At 42.2% G+C, this 17,805-nt stretch overlaps 1 protein-coding gene across 1 annotated transcript in view; it reads left to right on the top strand.

Annotated features, from left to right (window-relative positions):
• SETD7 (SET domain containing 7, histone lysine methyltransferase) overlaps positions 1–17,805 on the top strand; it is a 50,026-nt gene that overhangs the window by 5,608 nt on the left and 26,613 nt on the right. Inside the window, exons 2-3 of the mRNA XM_081242146.1 lie at positions 4,321–4,450; positions 15,636–15,837. Coding sequence (XP_081098272.1) covers positions 4,321–4,450; positions 15,636–15,837 — 332 coding nt within the window. The remainder of the gene's footprint in view (positions 1–4,320; positions 4,451–15,635; positions 15,838–17,805) is intronic.

The following is a 17,805-nucleotide window of genomic DNA, read 5'->3' as shown; positions in this document are numbered from 1 at the left end:
GGACGCGCAGGCTCAGCGGCCGTGGCTCACGGGCCCAGCCGCTCCGCGGCCTGTGGGATCTTCCCGGACCGGGGCACGAACCCGCGTCCCCTGCATCGGCAGGCGGACTCTCAACCACTGCGCCACCAAGGAAGCCCTCAAGTTATGTTTTTAACCACCAGCGTAAGTGTATCATCATGAGGGCACATTCTTTGCAGTAAACAGAATAAGTTTGCCTTTTTATTATTATTACTTTTTTTTTTTTTAAAGTAGTTCTATTATACAAAACCAACAACGCATGTAAGGGCCTCTGGTGCTGAGGGAAACGCACACATATATACACACACACTCAGATCTCCTGTGGATAAGTCTGAGGCAGTAAGCAGCCAGGTGTCCGATCCAGAGGGAATTTCCTGTGCTGAGAGGTAACGTCACTGCATAGAACACAGGCCTGGCTCTCATCAGGTTCAGGAAAAAGCTCCGAGGGAACCCATGGGGAAAAAATTGAACTTTCTCTCTGTTTAGTAGATAATGATCTTTAGAACAAAGTGAAAAACTAGACTTGTGAGACGGTTATGTTTTATTCCCTCTTCCTCTAACTTCAGTCAATATTTAAAACCGTGCTGCAGACAGATATATGGCACACGAGCTGGGACCGCATTCCCAACACAGAGCAGTCATTCAAGTGGGTTTTCCTTGTTGTTTGGGTTGGCGTTCAACCTCTGTTGAGTGGGAATTGGCCCGGAAGGCTGTTGGCTGACTTGGCACATTGCACAGATTGATCTCAATCAGAGCAAGCTGGACTAGTGTTTCTCTTTGCATTGGGTAACACTTGGAAGAGACAGGCATTTGCCACCAGGATATGCTGCTGAAGATCCTGGTGGTTCTGTGAGAACTATCTTAACTTCGAAGGCGTCTTCCACTTCTCTGCCTGGGACCTGAGAACAGCCCCCTCTTTAGAGGTCACTTCTTCCACCATCGGCAGGGAAGAAAGGGTGTTCAGCCAGTTTGCCCTTGACCAGAGAGAAAAGGGATTGGAGGTTTGGGGGAAGGGGCCTTCAGCATCCATGAGCGCATTCAGGGTAGCAGTTAATGTGTTTCTTGGGCACATAGCAGTGACTTCCTCATCTATAAGATTGGAATTTGAGGGATGGTTGTAAGGTTTAATTTGGATAACAGGAAATTACATAACCCAGTGCCTGATGCATAGTAGGTATACAGATTTTTTTCTTCTCTGTATATCAGTCTCCCTCTCCATTAAATTGACTGTTGCTAGCAAGACAGATATTACATGATCTTATTGTCCAAATGGCAGTGGAACAAGAGTTGTACCAGAAGCTTCTCTTGCACTAACATTGATAGGAGATATGAGGTCTCAGTAACCTAATCTCTTCTCTTTTTTTTCTTTATTTTTCTTTTTTAAATTACTTTATTTTTGGCTGCCTTGGTTCTTCGTTGCTGTGCGGGGGCTTTCTCTAGCTGCAGCGAGCAGGGGCTACTCTTCGTTGCGGTGCGCGGGCTTCTCGTTGCGGTGGCTTCTCTTGCTGCGGAGCATGGGTTCTAGGTGCGCAGGCTTCAGTAGTTGTGGCACACGGGCTCAGTAGTTGTGGCTCGCAGGCTCTAAAGCGCAGGTGGCATGTGGGATCTTCCCGGACCAGGGCTCAAACCCGTGTCCCCTGCATTGGCAGGCGGATTCTTAACCCCTGCTCCACCAGGGAAGTCCCAGCCTAATGTCTTTTCTTCCTGACGTTTCTTTCCTTGGAAGGTCCCTTAGTTGTTGTTATTGTTTTGGTTGTGGCTGTTGTTTTAAACATAAAGTTCTACTGCTAGGCACACCACCTCCGGCTGTTACATATTCAGGGTGGAAGTCTTGAATGATCACAAGCCTTAACTTTTAGTTCCTTTTCATTGATCCCGGTCATTGGTCACATCCTGGTCATTGATCACATCATCCTCCTTTTGGAAGGATGAGAAGAAAACAAAACAAATGAGCCAACCAGAGGATTCTGCTGTGATCTGATTGAGGGAGATTTCTCACAGCAAGCAGCCTAAACACCTTTAGAAAGGCAGGGAATCGTCACAAGTCTGAGCCTTCTTTCTAAACGCACAGTGTCACCAGAGAAACAGCCATCATTCAGCAGCTTCTCTGTTCTCCCTCCCTAGAGCCTAACCAGGTGATGGGACTTCTGTTCACTGGCCTGTGGAAGGAGGCCTGGGCGTGAGCATCCTTCATGGAGCAGGGTTGAGTTTTTTGCTTTCATCTCAGTGGGGTTCAGTACTGTCCTTCAGGTGCTTTTAGTGTGTTCTGTGATGCTTCCAAGTTTCTCTAATATCTAAATGCCATTGCTGAGGGTGCACCTGCAGTGTTTTATTCAGAAATAGGATAGGACTGTTGCAACTGAGCAAAGGTGGAAATGAATTAACATTGGATTTTTTTTTCCCCTTAGTGTTCATGTTTATCATAATATTTCTCTTGATCTAAAGTAGAATAACTTAATTTTATCAAACATTAACTTTATAAAGTCTGAAATATGTGAACTGTTTTCTACGGGGAAAGTGTTTTCAATAAATTAGTAAGTACCTCAATATAAGGTCAAAATGATTATTCTGATAGTTATACCTAAATCAGAAGTGGAATACTAAATTTGTAGCAATGCAAATAGCTAAATTTAACTTGATCTGAGCAACATTTCATAAAAGAAAGCTTTTAACTATACACTGAGTGGTTTTTTTTAATGAAAGGAGAAAAAGTAGATATAATTTATTTCAATGAGAGAAATGCCATCAGTAGGTATTTAGAAAATAATTGTCCAAATTACTTCATATGACTCAAGTGTCATTGAATTATGTCAGGTACAGTTTTTGGTTTTTGAGCAAGAAGGAAGCAATTGTGGCCTACTTCCCTCCTAACCATTAATTTCCTGGCCCTTGTTAGAAAAAAATTTGGGTTAAGAGGAAAGGAACCTTATTGATTGTGATTTATTTAAGTAGCCACGTTTTAATGTAATCTATTCTAGGTAATTCATTCTATGCAGAATCAGATGTAGCAGTACAACAGTGCATTTGTTCATTTTTATTTTATGTCTATGTAATCAATAATACAAATAAAGAGCTTTTTCGTTCTTTATAAGAGAGCTTACTTCCTATCTCTTCTAAGGGATGATATTCGTTTATCACTTTAGAAGAAATTCTTTTAGGAGAGGAAAGCATTCATTGTGGTGATATGCTTTGTGTTTTCTTTTATGTCTGTGAGCCATCTGGAAGCCACATTTAAGTGTTTAATGTCCCTGCATTGCACACAGTATTTAATGCTTTTATACCTTTCTCATCCATGACTCAGGTCATTAACCCAGGAGAAAGCCAGTAGATTAACTGCTGCCTTCATTTTCACCCGCCCCTGCAAAATTAATTCACCAGAATGACTGGGGAGACACCAGTGAGGTGACTCCTGGGTTTTGTGAAATATGTAGATAATAATAAAAAACCTAAACGTTGACTGTAACCGTAAATATAAGAGTACACCAATCGGTGACCCAAGAAGAACCAGCAGTTTAAAGGTCACAGTGTAGTAATTGCTGCTGATGTTCAAAATCACTGCTGAAATGGTCATGTGGATACTTCTAGCTACATTTAAAGCACAAACCCTCTGAATACGGTGGGTAGAAGGTGTATGACAAGGTGATTACTGAACATTCAAAGCTGAAAGATTTTGTAAAGTAAAGCAGTAAGTTCAACGTTAAGCTTAAGTTTAAGCTTAGAGGGACTCTGAGTTCATGTGTCAGTACAGTGAGGTGTAGATATTAGGGCAGTCTTGAAGACGTGGCTCTATCCTTTTCAGAGGGCGCCTGGCTAGCAGTGCTCCACATCATACTATATAATGATGTATGAAGTCGTATTGTATACTTAGTTCTAGAACCAGATAACTTATTGCCAAGACAGTGTGCCATCTCAGCTATGTTTCCGTGAAGCATGAGAGTTCGGGGGCGTTAATTCCAAACGTGAGCAGTACCCTGTGGGGAAGTACTGGGTCAACTGAAACTCACACTGCAGTGTTATTATTGAGAATAACTCTCAGTCCCCAGTGAACTATGAGAGTGGTTTTGGTTCATAACCTTACACGTGTCTAAGGCCCTCTATTGTGGACCCGTCCTTTCTAAAGTGTACCTAAGAGCGGAGTTGATGGTGCCGATGCCGGCAGAGAAAGCTTGGTGTTCGCTCTCCCCTCAGGCAGGGAAGGGACCCCTGAGCTGCACGGGGCACTTGCTGGCAGCATCTGAGCACAGATGATGGTGGGTGAGCATTGTCGATGTTAAGGTTTGCCTTGTGTTTCCCTTTCTCCAGGGCACCTGGATGATGATGGATTACCACACGGCTTCTGCACAGTCACCTACTCCTCCACAGACAGATTTGAGGGCAACTTCATTCACGGAGAAAAGAACGGACGGGGGAAGTTCTTCTTCTTTGATGGCAGGTAGCCCTCACGGTTTTGTTTTATTTTGTTTGTTGGGGGGCGGGGAGTAGGTACCTAATTGCTTTATTTGGAGGAATGATATGAATGAGAGAATTTTAAGTGAATATTTCAGTACCATTTATAGAAAAAGTCAAAGTAACCCCAACATGCATGTACTGCTTTGGGGACCGGGGATGTCAGTCACCCCCTGTTACCGAACCAAACTTGGGTCTGCTCACCCGTGTGCAGTAAAGCCAGTCTGACATCTGGCTGCGGTGAAGGAAGGTGCAGCGTTGAGTGCAGGCGCCAAGCAATGAACCCAGGGCAGTTAGTGCTCAAAACACCCCAACTCCCAGATGGGTTTCAGGGGAGGGAGGGGAGTCCCAGAGTATGTGATCAGCTGGCACACATTTCTCTGCTTGGTTGATGGTGAGGGAACAGGGTGGTGTCACAGGGGTTAACATTACCAGCAGGTCTGTGGGCTACGTAGTCATGACCATGTCTGACCTCAAGTAGTTAATTTCTTCCATTTGGTGGTGGTTTTAGCATCTGCAAAACAACTCCGGAAATGTGCATCAGCTCCTGTTATCTGGGTACTTCAGAGAGGAGATCCAGCAGAGGATATGGGGGAGGGGTCTGTCCCGGGAAGGTCCCATAGCGTCCTGCTTAGTTACACCCCCATGGCTATGGCCTAAGACTCAGCTCTGCCGTCTTTGCCTCTAAAGGTGTGCTTGTCAAAGAGAGCCTCTGCCGTGCCAGATTCAGGGACGCCCATCTTGCACAGGTGGGTTAGGTGGTCACGCAGGTCTTTGATGGATTTCACCTCCTCGTTCAGATAATGAGGCTCCATAAAGTCACACAGGTGGGGATCGTTTTTGTCAGGGACCACTGTGTGTAGTTCCGGTAGTGGCTGATTCACGCTATCTTCCAAGTGTAATGCACACTCACTCTGTGTTCAGCACACTCTCGGACATCGTGGTCCAGTTTCCTGATCTCCTTTTGAAAGAAGATTCAGCCACCTCATTGGTTCAGCAGCCTCATAATTTTCTCAGCATATTCTCTTTCCTCCTGAGATTAGTCAGGAGACTATTTAGCAAAGTTCTTCAAAGCCATTTCTTCACGGTCCAAGCAGTAAGATGGGTAGATATAGGAGGGGTACAGCCCCAAACTCAAAGTGTTCTAAATGCTTGTCTTTGGGGTGACTGGACATTGTGTGCGATACCTTAATGCTGATGTCGTAACTAGTATTTCCTATGTTCTACCACTAGTTAAAATATTTTTCACAACAGGGTTCTTTTACCTTGCTTTCACCCCCTGTATGAGAACGCTGTGAGGCAGAAGCTGCTCACCCTCTTGAGTCAGGTGGAAATAACTAGGACTTTTCTCTTTCAAGAAGAGATGGGGTTGCATGGGCCCAGCTTTCCAACAGTGACTTTTTTTTTTTTTTTTTTTTGCGGTACGCGGGCCTCTCACCGCTGTGGCCTCTCCCGTTGTGGAGCGCAGGCTCCAGATGCGCCGGCTCAGCGGCCATGGCTCACGGGCCCAGCCGCTCCGCGGCACGTGGGATCTTCCCGGACCGGGGCACGAACCCGTGTCCCCTGCATCGGCAGGCGGACTCTCAACCACTGCGCCACCAGGGAAGCCCAACAGTGACTTTTAAGCTGTGCCAGCTTCAGAAATGAAAAGTGGTCGTATGAATTTCTCCAGCATTTAGAGGAATTCAGAGCCATGGAAGGACTAGCTCTTTTCATACCACTTGACTGGGTAATTCAGAAATGGATTTAGCTAAAGCAGGTTATAGGATTCTGTGGGACACAGCACTGCTTCCTGTAAACTCTTGACATTGGTGATAAGCTGAAGCTTCCTTATTCCTTGGAATTCCTTCAGGAAAGAAAACGTCTGACTGATAGTTGAAGGGTGATCGCAGGGACTGGCTTGTAACCCAGAATCCCTTTTCTGTAGGTGGAGTGAGTCGCTTTTAAAAAATATTAACAGGTCCTCAGGCTCTCAATTATCTGATATGAGGAGGGGTGAGGAAAGCAATAAAAACCTATCAGAAAACTTTTGTACATTTTAATTTTAATTCCAACCTTCTCTTTCCCATTGTCCTCAACCCCACACTCCACCTCTTTTTAGCAGAAATTGGTTTCCAAACTATTCATGTTAAATGGTCGGATATTCTGCTTCCTTTCTTCTGCCCTGGTGGATCACTGAGTCCCGCAGCAGCCTCTTACTCGATTTGGTATCAGTGCTTTCTTCTCTCACGATGCCTTTAACCTGTCCAGAAGGAAACTTTTCCTGTCTCACTGCCATAGAAGTTTATTTATAACTCTTTTCTGGAAAGTGTCACTGTTTACCTCATGCAATTAATCTTTTATTCACTCAGCAAATATATATTTATATAAATGTCTTATTTCCCCTACAGGAGAGAGGTTTCCTTGAGGGCACAATCTGTATCTGTTCCATCTTCTGTGCTTCATAGCACTTTCTGTTAATTTGGTATTAAAAAAAAAATTCTCGCTGAATGAGGATGGGAGACGAAAAAGAGGGTAAAGTTCACACGCACACACATACACGCACACGCACGTGCACATGCTGCTGTTTTAAATCTCATAGTTTGAAGGTCATACCCAGTAACTGACTGACTCTGGGAAAACAGTCCAGCAGGCTTCGTTGAATTTAGTATTGGTTACTGGCTTGCTTCACAGACCTGAGACTCAGCGAGCTGAAGGGCTAGGCTGAGCTTCCCAACCAGTGTGTCAGGAATGAGCCCTGCGGGGCTGAGTGGGGCCTGAGACTTCCCAAGCACCTCCCTCCCTCCCTGTGTCAAGCCAGTCACGTCTGGCTCTGACCAGCTTCATCCAGTTCCCCCAGTGTGCTGTACAAATGCAGTGATCTGCATGGGAGTCATGACCAGGGAAAGCTGGAGCACTGGCTGAGGCTGAAGCACTAGGCCAGTAACTATCTATGGAATAGAAAGACATTCATTGCCTTTCTTTTTTCTTTTAGAGGCACGAATTCACTGGTTTTTATACCTACCACTCAAACACCTGGAGAGACTTGGGTCCAATGGTAGACTCAAAGAGTGGTGGTATTAGCAAGGACCTGAAAAGTTTACACTTGTTAGCCTTCTGCAGATAGATGGGGGTAATACCTTGAGGGGAGAAGGTCAGTATCACTGCTTTTATGACGTGGGGTGAAGCAGTGTGGTGACAGTTTCTCAAAAGGTCCTCATCACCTTCATTCATAAGCCCAATAATGATCATGTTATGAGACATCTGCTAAAAGCATTGGCGGAAAAGTTAGTGAGTGAGTCTTATGACTGAAATAAAGGCTGTGGAATCTATTAGATCTTTCTAAGGGGGATGCAGGAAGTGGCCATGGAGAGGTCAGTCACCACTAATGAAGCAGCACCTTAGTTTACACTGCTCTATTAACTTTTCTCCCTATGACTGCTTCCCATTTTTAGGGTCTGATATATTGGGTAAAACAAAGTGGGCACTCAGTGCTTTTACTGCCAGTCAGGAGGCTTTAGTCTGGAAAAATTCCTCCCAAAAGGGTGACATCAAGGTTTTGAAATAACAGTTGAGGAAACAAAAGGTTTATGGTAGAGTTTTTAAAAGTTGTTCAAACCTGTAGTACTCGCCTATGTTCCCATCAGAGGCTTTATTTGCAGTTACAGGAGGCTGTGTCTGGAAAATTCTAGCGTAGTGACAGAAGATTTGGCCTGATGCATTCTAATCTTCTATAAAACCTGATGGCGATTTTTGTTTTTAACTAGAGACATGATTCATGTACAAAAGGCTGTACATATTTAACATATACAACTTCATGAATTTGGAGTTAAGTATACGTTCATGAAACTGTCACCACAATCTATGCCATAGACTGGGTGTGTGGTTTATGAGAACGTTTCAAACAAATAAAAATTTATATCAAGAAAGTTCTGGAATCAGTTTTCCCCTTTACATAGAATATGATAAACCTGAATAAGAATTTTAAATATTCAGATCACCAGGAAAGATGGCCTGGAAAAACAGAAGCAGAATATTTTATTTTTTTTTAAATTACATAGGTAGCAAATACTTGGTAGAAAAAAGAACTTCAAAAAATACAGAAATGTAGAAAGTGAACATGCTCCCCCCTTTTTTTTACCCCCATCCTCAGGTCACAGAGGTAAACCGCTGTTGGCAGAGAATTTAAGCGTCTTATTCTCTGCCACCACTGTTGGCAGAGAATACTCGAGGTAAAATAAGGAACTAGCTATCTATTTCTAAACCAGTTTAAATAGCCAAAATGTACATTTTTACCTTTTTACTACTGTGTCAGCTTCAGAAGCTTCAGAATGTTCGCTAGTTTTGAGATTGTTTTTTTGTTTGTCTTTTATAAATGTATTTATTTATTTATTTGTGGCTGCGTTGGGTCTTCGTTGCTGTGCGCGGGCTTTCTCTAGTTGCGGCGGGCGGGGGCTGCTCTTGGTTGCGGTGCGTGGGCTTCTCATGGCGGTGGCTTCTCTTGCTGCGGAGCATGGGCTTCAGTAGCTGTGGCTCACGGGCTTAGTTGCTCCGCGGCACGTGGGATCTTCCTGGACCACGGCTCGCACCCGTGTCCCCTGCATCGGCAGGTGGATTCTTAACCGCTGTGCCACCAGGGAAGCCCTCCCCCCTTTTTAAAGGAAAAAAGAAGATTGTCCTAAGATTAGGTAATGGGACTTCCTAACATCCGCTCTGGTCCTGGGATAATGGCATTTATGCAGCGAGGAGAAAGGAATCTTGAGGCTTTGTTGGGGTGGTTCCTGGAGTCCTCTGGCACCAGTGATTTGCTGGAGTACTGTGAGGTATTACAAAATGTTTAGTATGCAGAATACTTTGATTTACACATCTCTACTTTTTATACTAATCCCAGATTCTGGATGTTCATGTTAATGTATGTTTTTCCTGAATTGTTCTCATCTCAAACAAGATTGGTGGATGTAAAGACAATTTAGCAGGACTTCTCGAAATCTTAGAGTGGTAAGAAGAAAGAGATATTTCAATGCAGATTGACTTTGGGCTGTGAGATATTAGGGCATCATGTGGTTTTTAGCCTGATTATGAGATAGAGATAAGTGAATTCATTCAGGTTTTTTTTTTTTTTACATTATTGATGCTTCCTCCTGACATGCCAGTTAGATTTCAAGATATTATTTGCTACTCCATGACTTCATCCTCCTCTGCCCAAGTCATCTTCTGATGTTGATTTGCTCCACTAACGAATCCAGCCAAGTGGGCTCCTTGTAGTTGATCATTGACCAGGTAACCTAAGAGAAGCTGCCCATCTGATGAACCACTGAGAAGGCTGATGTTTTCCAGGTGACAGGTCCATGCAGGAGTTCTTTTGTTTGGTTTTTAGAAAGTGCTTGGTCACATTTTAGAGAAATTGGAGCTGGAACTCATGTCTCCTGACCTCCCACACAAGGCAAAAGTCCCTTCTGTATCGCTTTTGTTGGAACCAGGCCCAACAAATACATTCATCTGTATTCTAAGGAACAGTCCTGATCGAGGCAAAGATTTTTGTGATGTATAAGAAAGGGAGAGGGAATGAGGTGGATAGCTTTGAATACCTACCATCTGCTCAAACGCTAGACAGGTAGCCTTCACAACAATCTGTGAAGTAGATTTTATAATCCTTTTTTGTTGTACTTATGAAGAAACTAAGGCATAGAGAGATGAAATAACTTGCCCCAGGTGACCTCGTTGGTAAGAGCTGGCGCTGAGATTCAAGCCGAGTTGAACTGGAAGTTTGTACCCTTTGACCAGCATCTCCCCATTTCCCCATCCTCCAGCCCCTGGCAGCCACTGCTCTACTGTCTTTCTATGAGTTAGGCTTTTTTAGATTCCACACATTAGTGGGGACATACAGTATTTGTCTTTGTTTGACATTTCCCTTAGCATAATGTCCTCATGGTCAAGGATGGATTATTATTGTTATCATTATTCTTATTATATTTTATTACTGCTGTTACTATTATCCATTGATAACAATGGCCAGCAGGGTTTTCTCAGGGTTTATTTTTAGAGAACAAAACTAAACTTCACTAATTCCTCTTCAAATATTTTACTGTTATCTTGAGCCTTTATAACAAGCAGAACCTACAGACTCATAGATCTTCTATTAAAGGATAAGAAACTTTGAAGATAGTGCACTGGATTACATGGAAGCATTACAGAGCTCCATTCAGTTTGCTTGTCACATCTTGGAAGAAGTTGAAGTTTCTCGTTGCATATAGCCCCAGCAGATGATTTGGGTTTGTTATTGATGTTCTTCTTTACTTAGTTTTCAAGATTTTAAGAGATAATATGTAGTATAATGTTATATGTCAGTAATATCTCAATTTTTAAAAAAAGAGATAATATATATTGTCATATAACTAGTTCTTAAGACAATGTTTTAATACTAAGAGTCACAATTTAATTTGGTTAGAGACCGGAATTTAAAGTAAAATTATCATTCATTTAAAATTTCCCTCTTGATTCTATACCAGGCAAAAGAAAAGGAACACAGTGGGGGAGGGAACAGAGTTTATGCCTCAGGAGCTGGAAAGCCCCAAACCTTCAGGAGTCCAAAATACGAAGGAAAGCCAAAGCTGTTTAGTCTCCTAAGAACACTTTTGTGTATTCAGATATTAAAGAGAATTTTAAAATGAAAATAGTTGGATAGGTTGTAGCTGTAACAGTCTAGGTAAACAATTATAAAAAAATTTCATTTCTTTGCAAGTTAGATTTTCTCATTTAATTTAACACTGGAAATTTAAGTACAAGAGCTTTGATAAAACAGATGAAAATGGTCTGTGTATATGGAAAGAAAGAAATCTAATTAAAATTGATTTTTACATTTTCTCCATGTTTTCGAGTTATTTGATTCAGATGCTGGTACCAGAAAAATCAAACCATTTTTGCAGCTTCTTAACATACTAAAAAATCTGCCAAGATGTTGAAAGAAATTTTAAGAAAATACAAGTCAAGAACATTGTGTATGATATGATCCCCTTTTTGTTAAAAAAAAAAACACCACACAGGTGGGAAAATGCTTAATATATAAATGGAAAAAAGTCTTAACTGGTAAATGCCAAATTGGGTAAGAGTACTGGGAGTTTCTACATCTTTGTAGTGTTTGATTTGTTTGTTTGTTCATTTTACAATGAATACATATTACTTTTTTCACTTAAAGAAGCATTTATTCCATCCTTCCCTCAGACAGAGAGGGATCTTTCTTACTTGTGTGGGTTTTTTTTAAGTAGTATATATATATATAATTTATTTATTTTTGGCGATGTTGGGTCTTTGTTGCTGCACGCAGGCTTTCTCTAGTTGCGATGAGCAGGGGCTACTCTTCATTGCGGTGCATGGGCTTCTCATTGGGGTAGCTTCTCTTGTTGCGGAGCACGGGCTCTACGCGCGTGGGCTTCAGTAGTTTGTGGCACAAGGGCTCAGTAGTTGTGGCTCATGGGCTCTAGAGCGCAGGCTCAGTAGTTGTGGCGCACGGGCTTAGTTGCTCTGCGGCATGTGGGATCCTCCCGGGCCAGGGCTCAAACCCGTGTCCCCTGCATTGGCAGGCAGATTCTTAACCACTGCACCACCACGGAAGGCCTTACTTGTTTGTTTGTTTTTTTTAAAGTAGATTTAGAGCAGTGTTGTCAGCTTCTTTGACTATCTATTCCAGTGTCTCATAACTATTTCCCTGATGCTGCTGTTTTAAGCCAAGTTTCTCAGTAGAAAGCTCACCATCATGTTCATGAAAGTTCATGCTTAATAATAATAGCCGTTATTTATTCGAGCAATCATTATGTCCCAGATCATCTTCTAAGCCCTTAATATGTATTAACCCATGTAATTTTTAATAACCCTATTAGTACTGCAGTTTACAAATGGAGACATAAAGCATAGTGTTTAAGAAACTTTCCTAACTTGCAGACTGTATGCACATACACTTCATATAAAGAATTCTCCCTGCACTTGAGAAATACTCTTAGCATCCTTATGTTCCCTCTCAATTTTCTCTTCTCAAAGCAAGATTATCCCAGTTCCACTCTTTCATTTAGGAAATATCACTTGAAGATATGTGTTTATATGTTAGGGAGGAATACATAGTGCCTAATTTGTTCCTGTAAAGGGCTTACAATCTATTTAGAGAAATAGGACCCGTAAGCTGATCATGGATAAAGACGTGGCGCATCCTGTATTATTAGTCCATGACTAGGCTTCAGTGACTGTGGTTGCAGAGGTCAAGGTGGACTCTGTGGGAAGTAGGGCTCCATATGGAGGATGGGTAGGCTCTGGGAAGGCCAGTGATGAGCACACCTTCCTCCACAACGCAGCTCCCAATCCAGTTTCAGCAAGAAAGATTAGAAAGTTATTCCACCGTAGCTACTTCCTCAGATATGACCAGATATTAATGATTGAGTTGCTACAAAATAGTGCCATTTTCTCATAGTCGATTTCTTTCTGAAATAGAAAAAGACCAGAGGTTGGAGAATATTCATTCTTTTCCCAAAGTCATTTTTGTTTTGAATTTAAAAAAAGGAAAATGTGACCCCTAACTTTTTTTTCCTGAATGTGTCCTCGGGGATTTTAAAAGTTTGGTTACATATGTTTTAAGGGAAGACGCAGGGAAAACATAGTATAGGAGCTAAGATACATAGATGTGTGCTTGGGGCCAGTGAATAAACTAATGTGGGCAGAGGATTCTAGAGCGGGAGTCGGCAAACCTTTTCTGCCTGGGGTGAGATAGTAAATATTTTAGGCTTCTTGGGCCACATTCGGCCTCTGTTGCAACTATTCAACTCTGCTGTTGTCATATGAAAGCAGCCACAGAGGATACGGAAAGGAATGTTCATGGCTGTGTTCCAGTAAAACTGTATTTACAAAAACAGGCAGCCGGCCATGGTTTGCCAGCCTCCTCTGGAGGAAGAAGTTAGAAAGAAAGGTGGTGCCTTTAACACCAGACTAAGAAGCTTTTATTTCCTTTGAAATAAAAGGATTTCAAAGCCTTATCATTTTTTATTGCCCTGGAGACCCCAGTTCATGTGATAACATGCCCCCGTTTTGTTATCAGATTCCATCCAAGCTACCAAAAAAATGTACCAAGGAAGCTAAGCTGTTTCCTCAGGCAGGGGCTGGAAAACAATGCAGTGAGTTTTGCTCTCCAATACCTAAGAATTTGCATTTGGGAATCTTGTTTGTTGAGCTACGGGAAAGTGCAATTTGTTCTTAGGATTATGATACTAATAAGGTTAGGTTCTGCTCTGAGGGAGGGCGGGACAAACTACGGGACATGACCTGGGGGAAATATGTGCAAACCCACATGACTGGTTAAGTGATTCATGAGACCCATGCCTTGTAGATTTCATCATAAACCTAAGAAACATTGGCAGACTAGTCTGTCAGGGGATAATTCTGCCCAAACATACACAGTAACATTTTGAATGCTGCTGAGAATTCAAAGTCAATAGGGTCACCAGGTTTAGCAAATAAAAATCCAGAGCACCCAGGTAAAATGGTTCAGATAAGCAACGGAAAATATTTTAGTAAAACTATATCCCGTTCAATATGTGGGACATACTTATGCTAAAAAATCATTTGTTGTTTATCTGAAATTCAAACTTAACTGAGCATATTCTGTTTTATCTGGCAATCCCCAAACTGAAGATAGATGATTAAATAGTTTTTTGCCCTGTCTATTGCATCATTATGTCAGTGGATTAGTAATCCTTCACCAAGGTTCTTTTTTTTTCATGGCGGGAGTCTAATGACAGTCGAATCCCCTTAATTCCGACCTCACTGACATAGAATTTTGATTATTGATGCAAGGGCTGTGCTAAAGTGCACCTTTTTCTCTTCATGAATTTACTAGGCCTGTTTATCATTGATAGTACAAACAAAACTGAAAGAGCACGATTTATCTCCTTGGGAGACTACAGATAGTATAATTATAATGTAATCAGAGGCTATCGTTATTTAGACTGTGTTTTTCATTTAATAATTACAGATCATTCTGTCATTCATTAGAGCAAGACAACACTTTTCCAGGCAGACTCAGGTGCAGCCACCTCGGTCCCCATGGCCCCCTTTGGGTTCCACCTGTCCCCAGCACCTGTCTCCTGGTTTTGTGTTTGTCTTGTGCATCATGCTTTCTAGATCCTCACACGATGCTCACTACTTGAAGGCACCCTGTAAATGTCTGTTAGTTGAATTAATGAAAGAGTGTTATCTGCACATGTTAAAATGATCAAACCGTCTTTGTTGCTAAACATCTTACTTTTTAATTGTAAAAAATAATTTGAGCTGGTCTTTCCCCTCATTCCAGATTTCAGTTCATGAAGGGAATTTTTGGATAAAGTTAGTTTCATTGCATAATGGCCTTTGCGAGGCTGACACTGAAAACATGTATTGAAATTCCAAAAGTGTTTTATGAGGAGAGAGAAAGTTTCTTGTAACATCACCATGAGCACCCTTGTGAGCTTTCTTCTGTTCTAGGACGATGGGTCTCCAACTTCATCAGGCTGCTAATATTAGCAAGGTTTAGGGGGCCATCTTCCTTACTTGCCCCTATTTCCCATGATCGCACGCACACACAAGTAAATCCCCATATATCTTCCAAAGAGAGGGATGGGGATACTCTTGATTGGATGCCAGTTATGGTTGTCACCAATAAATAATGCATTAATGGCTTAAGACAGATAGGCAGACATCTACACGTTCTAAACCACATTTGTATTATTAGAGACCACTATATACAAGCCATCTGAAAGACCCTTGAGAACTCCCAGTGAATTCTGGACCACTCTTGAGGGAAATTAAACATGAGTGGTTTATGTGTGGAAAGGGTAACACCAGAATTTCTATTGCCCGGTATTGGTTGGCATCTAGCCTTGGAAACATACTTAGATGAGGTGTGTTCTTTTCCACCTGTGGCTTCTTTCTTCTGTATTTCCTCCAGTAGAGAAATTGGATTAATAGGAACCAGGAGATTAGGAATTAAATCTCCCTCTCAGTATCTAATCCTACCCACATCTTGGGAGTATTTTTCCTAGCAATCTCGGAGAATTCAGGAGGATGTACTGAATACAGGCCAGCATTGGAACAGAGCTGGGCGTGGTGTGATCCTTTCTTTTAAGAGAGTTGAGTCACTGTCTGACTCTTCTCTTTTGTTCTCCCTTCTCTCACAGCACCCTGGAGGGATATTATGTGGATGATGCCCTGCAGGGCCAGGGAGTTTACACTTATGAGGATGGAGGAGTTCTCCAGGGCACATATGTAGACGGAGAGCTGAATGGACCCGCCCAGGAGTACGACACAGATGGAAGACTGATCTTCAAGGGACAATATAAAGATAACATTCGGCATGGAGTGTGCTGGATATATTACCCAGTAAGCCTCACGACTGTTCATTTTGCTGGAAAGTAACAAGTTTTAAGACAATGCTTCGAGTCTTCCCAATGAGTAACAAAATGTATTCTCTATCTTAGAAAATGTGAGGCTGTGAAACTTGAGAGTCAGTAGCTGAAGCCAGCAGCTTAGGGGGATATCCTCTCACTGTTTCACTACTGACTTAGATTGTTGTCCTCCGATCTACTATGAATTCCTCCTCAGGGTGGCTTTGGAAAGGAATGATTAGTCACGATGAAAACAAACTGGGACAAACTGGTTTGATTGTACCACTAATAAAGACAAAAATATATTGCTTTTTAAAAATATTCCTTTGGGATATAGAAAGAGATGTTGAAATGTCTTGTTGTTGCAATTAATGTTATTCTTTCTCATATGTAAGAACTGATCCAGCAATTTCCCATCTTTTTGGACTTACTACACTAGTGTTACTTGATTTTACAATCCTACTCCCTGCTTTCTGGTTTATCTTGCTTAAATCAAGGTGATTAAAATTAACTTGCCTTTTAGTATTTGATAACATTTTATGATCTTTCTGGAGCTGACGAGAGCAAAAAAATGTGGCAAAACCCGTGGCTGGGAATTAATGCTGTAATTTTTCTTTGCATTTCAAATGCCCCATCTGTTTGTAGTGAATTTCCAGAAAATGTTTCAGAAAATAAACCTGAGGAAATATTTAATCTAATATTTTATTTTGTCCAGAGCTTAAGTCAAAATATGTTTTTTTCCTTACTCTTAACTGCATCCTCTTATGATTTAAAAGTATTAATAAAAACACATATAACAAGAAAAGTAGTCCCAGCTAAATCTATTTACACGTTATTGTTCCTAAAAAATAAGTTATACTCTAGGCATAAGAAAAAAATATTGTAAAACATTTTTAAAAATAATTACTAAAGCATTTACACATTCTCTTGGTAGGATCTGCAATAGCTCACAAGTCCTTTCAGTTACAGAGGGAGAAGAGATGGAGGTACTTACCAGTTAGGAAGCCTGAAACTTTTGTTGCTTCATCAGCAGGCAGGATAAGCTTCCTGCTGCCCAGTGCTGGGAGCTGCCAATATGACAGTGAATCTTGAAGTCTGGGAAAGTGGAATTCCTCATGAGGGTGGGTCTAGGAAAGAGGTAATGGATTACCAGATTCTCCCACTACCTGTCATTTGACTATGATCAATTTAAGTCCCTAGAGGAGATCAACGATGAACTAAGGTGAATGGATCCGATTGGCCCAACGTAGTTGCATTTTGAAACCAAGAATGCACAGCTGCATTTTAGCCTTCAGCCTTAATCGCTGTCTTTTAAAGCACCAAGAGGAGACTCTGCCTTAGGAAGGAAGAAGCACTAGGGAGTTACAAGCTGTAAAAATCAACTTGGTTGATAACACTTTGTATATAGTATCTGTTGGCATTTGGGGTCGGGGCTGGGGGAGGCTGGTAATCACACCCCACTTGTTCTGCTCTCTGGACAGGGGATCAATTAAGAAATAGACATGGGGATCAGGGATCAGGATGTTGGTTTCATTATGGCGGAGTTGGACTGGACATGTGGCCTGGGCTTCTACTCTTGCCCCTCTGAACTATACGGATGGGCCAGCTGCCCACAGAGCAGCTAGAAAGCTGCAGGTTTCCCTTGGGGAGTCGGGCTGCCTGGGGGAGCTTCCCCAAGGAGAGGAGAGGAACGAGAGGGGAGCAGGTGCAGCCTGTGGGCACTGCCAGTTCCCAGGACAGGTGAGCGGAAGTGCAGAGCACGTGACAGCAGCAGCCTGATGCTGTTAACTCCTACCCAGTAGAGTTGGGTGTCAGTGGGCGTGTCAGATCCTGCCTTCTCACTAATCAAGTGAATGATTTCTCCTCCCGCGAGGGGGAGCCACTGAGCAGAGGAGAAAAAGGAGCAGTTTCTTCCCCAGCACCCCTGACCCAGCCAACAAGGAAGTGTTTGTGACATGAAGTC

Source organism: Mesoplodon bidens, assembly GCF_964165515.1.
Source record: "Mesoplodon bidens genome assembly, chromosome: 1".
NCBI classification, from domain to species: Eukaryota; Metazoa; Chordata; class Mammalia; order Artiodactyla; family Ziphiidae; genus Mesoplodon; species Mesoplodon bidens.
The sequence above is the reverse complement of the archived record's forward strand: the minus strand, read 5'-3'. Positions and strand labels throughout refer to the sequence as shown.